Source organism: Carlito syrichta, unplaced genomic scaffold (genome assembly GCF_000164805.1).
Source record: "Carlito syrichta isolate Samal-C Ts95f unplaced genomic scaffold, Tarsius_syrichta-2.0.1 Scaffold308079, whole genome shotgun sequence".
Taxonomy (NCBI): domain Eukaryota; kingdom Metazoa; phylum Chordata; class Mammalia; order Primates; family Tarsiidae; genus Carlito; species Carlito syrichta.
The window spans coordinates 1,638,668-1,649,028 of record NW_007252175.1 but is presented as its reverse complement, the minus strand read 5'-3'; the positions used below and the strand labels follow the sequence as shown (position 1 = coordinate 1,649,028).

General features: G+C 37.3%; 1 protein-coding gene across 1 annotated transcript in view; it reads right to left on the bottom strand.

Moving 5' to 3' along the window:
- Positions 1–755: 755 nt before the first annotated feature.
- Positions 756–10,361, bottom strand: part of LOC103267234 (caspase-12-like) — a 14,800-nt gene continuing 5,194 nt past the window's right edge. The window contains exons 5-11 of the mRNA XM_008064835.2: positions 8,175–8,269; positions 7,487–7,660; positions 5,869–6,103; positions 4,964–5,113; positions 1,982–2,091; positions 1,459–1,578; positions 756–775 (exon numbers count right to left, since the gene is read on the bottom strand). Of these exons, the coding sequence (XP_008063026.2) occupies positions 1,480–1,578; positions 1,982–2,091; positions 4,964–5,113; positions 5,869–6,103; positions 7,487–7,660; positions 8,175–8,269 (863 nt within the window). The 3' untranslated portion in view covers positions 756–775; positions 1,459–1,479. The remainder of the gene's footprint in view (positions 776–1,458; positions 1,579–1,981; positions 2,092–4,963; positions 5,114–5,868; positions 6,104–7,486; positions 7,661–8,174; positions 8,270–10,361) is intronic.

Here is a 10,361-nt window from a genome sequence, read left to right as displayed (position 1 = left end):
GTTAGTAATGCTTCTTAAAACAACACATATATAAATCATAATCTTAAATTTCTTGTGTGCATATTATTTGGCACACAATTTTGACAATAATATCTCAAAAGATGTAAAAATATGTACCCAGTAATTCCACTTTTAGGTATACATTTTAAGAAAATAAATCTGTAGGCAGACAAAAGTAAAAATATAAAATATTCATCATACAATGTATAAGAAATAATATTTGAAATCAGCATCTAAAAGTAGGATAAATTTAAAAAATATGTACTGTATATGCCTGATAGTTATTATAAAATCAAAACTTGTATTTAGGACACTGTTAGCAATGTAGTGGTTATGACACAATAATAAAAGAAAAGAGACACAAAATTGAATGCAATATAGATGAGCTATATAAAAATAAGTACTTTTTTATATATAGTTTTTAAAAGTTGACAATGGCTCTTTATTCATTTTTTTCTTGTTTGTGCTTTTTTATACTTAATTATTTTCCACAATGAGCGTGACTTCCTTTTATAATAAAATAAAACAAGTATTATTGCATCAACAAAGTGAGATTTATTTTAACCTGGTATTTATATAAAGCAGGCAGTTGAAAAGTCAAGCATAAAATACTTTTTATCAAAAATTGACATGGCATAGCAGGGCATGGTGGCATGCATCTATAGTTCCAGCTACTTGGAAGGCTGAGGCAGAAGGATCACCTGAGCCTCGCAGGATGAGGCTGCGGTGGCTGTGAGCATGCTACTGTGCTCTAGCCTGGGGGACAAGCGTGAGACTGCAACAAAAAATAAAATAAAATAAAATTTAAAGATTGACATTTTAAAGGTTGAATTCACAGAGACCACAACACCTTTATTTTTCTAGAGAAAGTAAAGAGAAGAAGGCATGAGCAATCTGTCTATTAGAGGTAAGATATAAATACAACCAATCTCTTTTGTGAGAAAGACCTTCACAAAAGGGCTCCAGACATATCATTTCTGGATGAGAAGATCTGTGCTCTGGCCTCATTTTTTCATCATAGATTTGACTCCTAGTCGGTTGCCACTGTGGTATCCAGTAGGCCTTTTCATAAATGGGAGAATGTGACACAGCAAAACAGAATTCTTTGTGCAGAGGACCAACACCAGCTATGCATACCATTTCCAGTTATTTTATTTTGTGAATGCATCAGAACTAAATAGTCTCTACTCACTGAGTGGGTCCTTGAGAAATGAGAACTAGAATGCTTTCTAGCTGGTCACCATTGGACTTCACATTTCTTGTGCAACCATGGCTGAACTATGGCTGAAGTGAAATGAAACAGGGTTGTACTGCAAGCCACAGAGAAAAGACAGGTCACATGAGCCTCTGTAATTAAGGGGCAGTTGGTACTCCATTATTGTTCTCCATTCTATCCAGACTTTCTGTTACAAACTCTGAGCAAGGAGCATCCATAATCTAATTCTAGGAAACATTTACCTGAGATACTTCTTATCGGTTTCAATTGCCAGGAAAGAGGTAGAAATATCGTGTTATGGATACTCTTTCGATGGTGGGCATCTGGGTCAGCACATTTGGGATCTCAAATGAACGTTGAACCTAAATTAGTAAAGAAAACCTTTAGAGATTTCTAGAAAGAAAATATGACTTCTCTTTCATGAGTGAGAAAACTTATGGCGTATATTCAAGCTGTTGCTAGGTGGCATAAACAGAAGCTATTTTTAGCTTTTCCTTAGATATAGCACATACACAAATGAATTAGTATCCTAAAAAGAATTCCCTGGGTGAGCAAAGCTATAGAATCAGGTTACTGGGAAAACACACTGGTTTCTGTGTAGTATTTTGGAATACTTCTGCTTTGAATATACCTGGAATAAAAGAAGAAGCATCAAGATGACTTAAGAGTGTTAAGATTTCCTACAAAAAAAAGAAAGAAAGAAATTGCAAGTGGTTCTACAAAGTTTTCTCAGGCAGGACATTGAAATGAAAAGAAAACTCCTACCTTCCGAAAGATTTCCTCCAAATGATGAGACCAAGAATACTTTTTGAAGTGGTAGATGAGTAGGGAAATGAAGACAGAGCCCTGTTCATCAAGTCGCCAAGAAACATTATCTGCAAATAAAAGTTACACAGATATTGGAGGACATGGCTTATGTATTCATGTGGAAAGCTCCTGGAACCATAATTCTGAGACAGTCTGACTTTGTTGCTTCAGAGAAGGGAGGGAAACCAATGCTGAATAAAGACTGTCTCCAATTTCCACAGCAGGCCCAGAGAAAATCATTATGGATTGTTACTCAAAAATTCCCAGATGTTTCTAGTAGGCTAGACCAAAGTTATGGCTTCGAGAATTGCAATAGGAGAAAAGAGTTTAAGTCCTTTCAGCACTATTTTATAATATATATATAATAAATTATAATAATATATATAATATATAGAGACATTCCTTGATCTTGGGCCTCTTCTTCGTCTTTTTGTACTTTCTGTTATGATACATAAAAATATTTTCACTGACGACGTCTCTGTCTTTTCAGTGTGACCAAGTTATTTTTGTATTTTTTTTAAAAGGTAACACTTCCTTAATTACCATTTTAACGTGGAAGTAGCATCCTATTTGCCTGCCTTTCTACAGTCCAATTTTCAATTTTGTCTATACTCTTCATTCTATTTCCTCTTATCTGGTTTCTTCCTCCTACCTCCTGCACCAACTTCATCGAATAGTTTTCCCCAAGGTCACCCTGACCTCCATGTCACTAAATGTAATGGTCATTCATCAGGCCTCACCTTCACCTGATCTCTCATTCACATCAGAAACAGATTTTTTTGTTGGTAATTTTGACAGCACATGCTCTTAGTTTTTTGTTGTTGTTGCTTTTTGTTTTTGTTTTTTTCTTATTCTCCTCTATGAGGAAAGATCCTACTTTTTAAGTCAAATTTACTGGCGAATCCTTCTATTTCTGATCTTGAATGCTGGAGTCTTCTGAGCCTCAGTTTTGGGACCTCTTATCATGCTATTCTCAACTCTTAGATGATTTAATCCATTTTTACGATTAAATATCATTCTGAGGCCAGCATCTTACAAAATACTGTCTCTAATAGAGACCTCTTCTCTGAAATATACAACTGTGCAACTTTTGACACAAAGTATGCCAATGGCATCTCAAACCTTGTAGAATTCCAGTTTTAATTAATACACTACAGTCATCTACTTGCCCAATGGAGCCACCTTTATCATACCTTCTTGTTCACCTAAAAATCCACCAAATCATCAGGCCATGTTAGTTGTATACACTAATTAGTTCTTAGAGTCAACATCTTACTTCACCTCAAGACTATCTTTAACACCTGTGGCTTGTAGTATTGCAATAACATTGAACCTGACCCCCATATCCACTCTTGCTAGACTATAATCCTTCCCCCTTAGAGCCCAAAGAAACACTGTATAAAATTTAAAATCTTATCATTTCATTGCTAACAGTTCCCCAGAATTTTCCAGTACTATTAGTATAAAGGACCATTTAAGACCTCAGATGTTCTGGTCCCTGCCTGGTTCACCAGTCTCCCTGCTAGCATTCTCTGGCTGTACCCCGCCCTTTCTCCTAGGCTTCTTTTTGTCTTAGGTTCTCCATGTACACTGCCTTTCCTTTCTAGAGTGTTTCTCTCTTACCCTTGACCTGGTTAACTCCTTCATCTTTCAAGACGTGAGCACAAATTTGTCTTTAAAACTTTTATCACAATTGATATATATTATTTGTTCCTGTTATCTGGTGCTTATTCCCAACCGCCCCCCCCCCCCCCCATTAACTTCTGCCTTCCTGGCCTAACTGTAAACTCCAAAAGGTTCGGTAACCGTGTCTGCTTTAATAGGGCATCATATATCCTACACCTAGTCCAGTCTTAGCACACAATTATATATTCAAAGAAAAAAATGAAACCAAGAATTTTGTACATTAGGCTGTATTTCCATAATTAAATTAAACAGTCTTTTAGAATATGTATCAGGCTGTATATGCCATTTCAACTTCCTTTAACAGCTAAACATGTAGAACTCTGCTTTCAAGTAAAATCTTATTAAAACTCCAATATATAAAATAAATAGAAAGGGAGTGATTCTAGCTGTCTATTCCCCAGGCTAGACAGCCTCAGCGGGTTCTCTAATCCCTCAGTACTCACATGTAGCCATTTACCAACAGTGCTGGCATCACAAGGAAGCTCTTTCAAAAGACAGAATCGCACGCCCCACCCCAGACCTCCTAAATAAGAAATTTACATTTTAACAAGATCCCTAAGTGACTTCTAAGATCACTCAAATTTGCAATCACTATGCTAGAACACTTAGAACTGTGAATTTTGTAAACTAGCTTTCTAAAATCGCCTGTATAAGTTAATATCATGGATAACCATTCAAGAGATTTTCTACAAGGGTGATAAGTGACCAAGAATAGTCTCTATTTGTACCTTCTACTATGACTTTCTTGCAAAAGTCATTTTATTTATTTTCATTCATTGACTGCATTATCCTAAAGATAGACATCGAAATGTTAACTAATTTCCTAATACTAGATTCAAATAATAGACCAAGAGTTATTAGATGTGTGGATCCAAATACAACACTTACTGGTTGGCATGTTTTATTGCTAGTAATTGATGGGGGTTGGCGGTGGCATAAATTGTGAAAAAATGATACATTTTTGTGCCACTGCCATATTTTAAAAGCAAAACAAAACAGCAAATCTTCAATTTTTTAGTTAGACTATTTCAAGTCTACATCCTAAAAATCCTGTTGACTAAAAGTTTCCCCACAAATCAAGATTCATAGCTTTCTACCTACAGAAATGTTAGTATTTTAAATCTCTTTTCCACCTAAAATATTCCACAAATTAGAGAAGAATTACTCTTCTCCGTGATAAGATATGATCATAACCAAGTCCATAACTAGAAACAAATAGCAGATTTAGAAATTATCCTCTCTGAGGTAACTTACATGGTGTTGAGGATTTGAAAGCAATGAAGTCCTTTTCCACATGGGCCTTCATAATAGCATCATTTGAGATTTTATACCTTAAGAGCTGGTTATGTGTATCTGTAGTGACATCTGGCCCATCTGTGGTCATCCAGACAATCCCAGAACCTCCTGGGAGAGACATCATGTCTTATAAAAGATGCAAAATTTACACACACACCTCCTCCCCCCAACACACCATTACACCTTTCCTTTTGCACATTTCAGCGTGGAGTTAATTATAAATGCAAGTATATCTTACTACTAGAAAATCTATCTCACCAACTGGGAAAAATAGAAAGCCCATTTAAGTTTAGAATCACCTTGTTGACGACATATTTCCAAATGATCAGGGCATTTCTCATTGTTGTACTTATAGCTTATTTAAGAAATGGTACAAACTTAATATGACTTCTTTCTGGTCTGCTCTTGAGAGCAATACTAGGCCAGGCTCAGTGGCTTAAGCTGGTAATCCCAGCAACTTGGGAGGCCGAGGTTAGGGAATTGCCAGAGGCCATGGGTTCGAGAACAGCCTGGGCAACTTGGCAAGACCCCATCTCTACAATAAATCAAAAAATTAGCCAGACATGTAGTGGGTGCCTGTAGTTCTGGCTAGTTGGAAGGCTGAGGTGGAAGGATCGCCAGAGCCTAGCAGGTTGATGCTAAGGTGGCTGTGAGCATGCCTCTGCACTGCAGCCTAGGCAACAGAGTGAGACTCCAACTCAAAAAAAAAAAAAAAAGAGAGAGAGAAATACTAAAATGTATTCCTCCCCCATATCTGCCAAAAAAAAAAAAAAAAGGCTAAACACGGCTAACAGAAAAAAATCACGCAGCTACTCATGAGGGTCGCCAAATCAAGATTTACAACTGTCAAATTTGAGACTCACTGCCTCGACAGGCCTGCATGATGATGACTTTGGGTTTGTCTTTCAGACTCCGGCAGTTGCGGTTGTTGAAAATTTCAAAGATGATGTCGTCATGAAGAACATCTGGCTCCTGATCCGAGTGTTTAGTTCCGCAGATTCCATTCAGGATGCCATGTGACATGAATACCAGGAATGTGCTGTCTGAGGATTGGTGCTCTGGGCGGGCAGCAAATAGCCTTAGTTCTGTTTCCATTTCCTGAAAGAGAGTCCAGAGTCACTAGCGAGGCACTCACCAAGTGTAATTTGTAGTCAGGTAGTAGATGGGAGCACAAAAATGAGCTAGCACCAAGAAATCAGATAATTTGGACTGAATGCAATTGTAAGATAGTGTTCTGATATAAAATCAGAAAATTTAGATGTATAGAATATTAAATTTAGTAGGGTTTTGATATAGTATCTAACCCAGTGGTTTTCAATAGAAGCTTACATTTTCCTTCCTTCCTTCCTTCCTTCCTTCCTTCCTTCCTTCCTTCCTTCCTTCCTTCCTTCCTTCCTTCCTTCCTTCCTTCCTTCTCCTTCTCCTTCTCCTTCTCCTTCTTCTCTCTCTCTCTCTCTCTCTCTCTCTCTCTCTTTCTTTTGGCAGGGTAACACTCTGTCACTCAGGCTGAAGTGCAGTCATAGGATCATAGCTCACTACAGCCTTTAAATCCTGGGCTCAAGCAATCTTCCTGTCTCAGCTTTTCAAGCTAGTTGAGACAACAACCATGCACTACCACTCCTGTCTATTTTTATTCTATTGTATTTTTTGTAGAGATAGAGGGTCTTGTTATGTTGTCTAGGCTGGTCTTAAATTCCTGGCTTCAAACAATCCTCCTATCTCGGCTTCCCAAAGTGCTGGGATTATAGGTGTCAACCACCATGCCTGCCTAGAACCTTAGGTTTCTGGAGATGCTGGGAGATGGAATATAATAAGTACCAAGTGACATGACAAGACACCAATAAGACCACTTTGCTTTAATCTGTTTTACAATGGGGTTCCTGTAAGTTTTTATTTAAAAAGAAAGAATGATAGAGGCACTTTTCTTTTCTACTGACAAAAATTAGAAACACCAAATCCCTTCACCCTTCATGAAACAGCAGAAAGTTAGGTTTAAAACGGCCTGTCTAAGGTCACCCAGAGCAGAGCAAGAATTACTTTTTCATTATACATGTGTATTTGTGTATATATGTATACATATATACACACACACAGGCATATGCAATTTTTTAAAATCATATACTTGCTTTTCCATTTAGAATTATGTTATTGACATGACAAAAGTGTCACAAGCTCATTCTGTAAGTATCTGGCAACTTCAGGGTTCAAAGCTTTTGTCTCACCCAGACTATTAAGTCATAAATGTCTTCCAGATTGAGAATTTCAGAGATACCCACCAGTTTTAGGAAAAGGCTGTTATATAGAATTTCTCTAAATCCTTGCTATGTGATTGCGCATTGGAGAAGATGGAAATTCAGGGTATCTGATTCTGGAGCGAATGCAATTCCTCTAATATCATATGTGTTATTCTTGCTGCTGCCAAGGAAGAGGCTGAAAGTTATCTAAAAGGTAATAGCTTACTCCAGTCTCTGGGGCCATTACCTGAGCTGTGAGATTCTTCCTTACAGTTACTGAGTATCCAAGGTTTTCAAGCAGGTCTTCCATCCCCAAAACGTCAATTTCAGAACCATATCGATTAGAAAGATGGTCGAATACTTTGTTGCAAATGATGAGGGCCTGGCGTGTTCGGCCCTTCTTCTCTATCACCGGATATATCTGCAATGAACAGAGACCCAAACTTCAGCTGTACGTAGACCACTTATACACCTAATCCTGACTTGTATCCCACATCTTTAAAATTAAAAAAAGAAAAAAACAACAACAGATATGGAAGGAGTTGCCCGGCCTCTTCCCTTTTGCCTCTAAGGTTCAGACTCAACAGGCCAATATAAGTATGTAGTGAGTGAACAGAAATCTTGGGAGTGAAAATGTACCCCCATGAGGAAAGAGAAAGGACACCAGGCTACAGTCGTATACTAGGTCTAAGTGGTCTAAGTGTCCACTCCAGGAATTTGGCTTTGATTAGGTGGTGGAGAGGAGTTTGGACTATGTTCCCAAATGAGGTGGAAGATGCAAGCAATGTCATGTGAAGGCCACTTGATCGAACAACATTCTATTTCCTTTGTGCTGATCTTAAGGCATTTGTGGCAAGAATGAAAACACCTCAGTGAGTTCCCAGTGTTTTGTCTGAATGAACAATCTCTTGTCCCCCTATTCCAAAGCATATCACCTCATCTGCTTTTTCTGTCCTCAGTTTATGAAAATCATCAGGAGGGCAAAGCTTCAACTCATAATTGAGTTGATCACCTTGGATTTCTTGAGGAGCTGAAAAAAAGAACAATACATAGTTTGTTAAGCAATAATGTCTGCTGCCTTGCAGTCTCACAGATCTTTTGCTGGGATCTCATTTCTCAACAATGCTTACTGCTATGCTACTGGAAAGCTTAATAAGAAAGAACATTGTTTCATATTTAAAATGACTCAAAAATAGTGAGTACTCTCCCTTTTCTCTTTCCTCTTCTTAATAACCTCCCCATACATTTCTATACTTTTGTTAATGTTCACAGCATTGACAAATTTTTCAAACTCAACACATTGTAGTAATATAAACACAGACTCTAAGATTCGAAAGGAAGCCTAATGCTCATCTAGCCTAGTCAAATCACTACTCAGGTATTTGAGCACCACTTATAATATTCCCACTTTATCATGACCACTTTCTGAGATATCTCTACTTACATGGGATTTACAGCATTCTAAGCCATTCCTGAACAGTTCTGTGTATCATAAGGTGTGTACCTTCTAGACCTTGGTATGTATTTCCCACAACAGCACCATATAAAAAACATAATTCTTCTCTTGATAAAAGCCCATGAATGAAAAAGCCCATGATGACTTCAATATGTCATTCTCTATGTTTCCATTCTTATATTGAATACCCCATATAAAAATTTATTATATTGTATCTTAATTGTGCTTACCCTATCGTAAGCTGAACTAGAATGGAGATGTCTTTCATCTTTGTATTCCCTGTATACAGAATGATATCTGGCAAGATTAAAAATTTATAAATGTTTTTAATGAATGGATATCTTCAAATACTTGAAAATAGTTACCAGATATTCCCTGGTTCTTTGTTTTTCCCTAGAGTAATAAGTCTTCTGTCCTTTATCATATTTTTGCATAAGAATTATTTCACCCCCAATGCTACCAATTTACCTACGTCTCTACTTGCTTACTCTATTTCTCTTCCTACTGCATAAAAGAGATGTCTTTCCTATCTAAGGTCAATACCGCTGCTGATTCTCTGAGTGACTTCCCCTCTCACCCACATGGATTTTTCTCAGATATTTATTCAGACACAGTAAATGGTACCATTCACCCAGATGCCAAGCTAAACACCTGTGGTCATCCTTGGTTCCTTCTGCTCTTCCATATCCCATATCCAATCCCTTAGTTAGTTTCCATTGATTCTGCCTCCAAAATAGAACCCAAATGCAACCACTTTTTAATAATCTCTATTCCTATAAACCCAGTATAAAAGCTGTCATCCCCTAATTGAAATATTTAAACAGCTTTCAGCTGGTCTTTTGGAGTGTATGTTTATCTGATCCTTCCTCAGCTCCGCAACTTCTAAGGTGGTATAAACAAAGGCAAAAGTCATCATTTGTCATTTTTCTGCTGTAGACATCAGACCGTTTCCTTACCATTGCAATTTACTTGACTCTATTAGCACGTAATGATTTCAACATTGACAGGGAGATAAAAGAGAGAATTGAAGGATATAGAGGGAAGAAAGTAAATGCACAGAGAAAGAAAAAGAGCAGAGGGGAAGAGAGAAGAAGAAAACACAGAGGAGGGAGAAATAGAATGTCAATGGAAAAGAAAGGAAACAGATGGCAAGGAAAGGGAAGAAAGGGGAAAGGGGATGGAGGGGAAAAAATGGGAAACTAAGAATTTTCTTTTACATGGTGGGTTGTAGAAAAAACCCTCAGCTGAAACCACCTTATATGCAATTTAGTGAAAGAGAGTACCAAATTCTTAATCAGAGAGCACTTTCTTCTATTTCACATTGCTCCTGTGTGTTTAATGTCACTTTATTTTACATAAGCTTAAATAAAACTTAGCTTGCGTGAGAGTAATCTTTAATACTTATGCAAGTGTTAAGCACTTGTTTTAGCAATAGATGTTAACTCTAATAGATGACTGGGTAGAGCAGAGGCTGGGCAACATGCCTGGAATTTGTAAAGTTTACCAACTATTAATAAACAGTGGTTTTTTAAAAAAATTCCAAGGTTTTCTACTGTAAGTAAAATCTAAATTATTTTCCACTGGCTAAGGCCCTAGATGGTATGGCCCAGTCTGATCTTTTTTTTTTTCCAAAAAGCAGGATTTATTGCACAGTGGGAGGAGACCT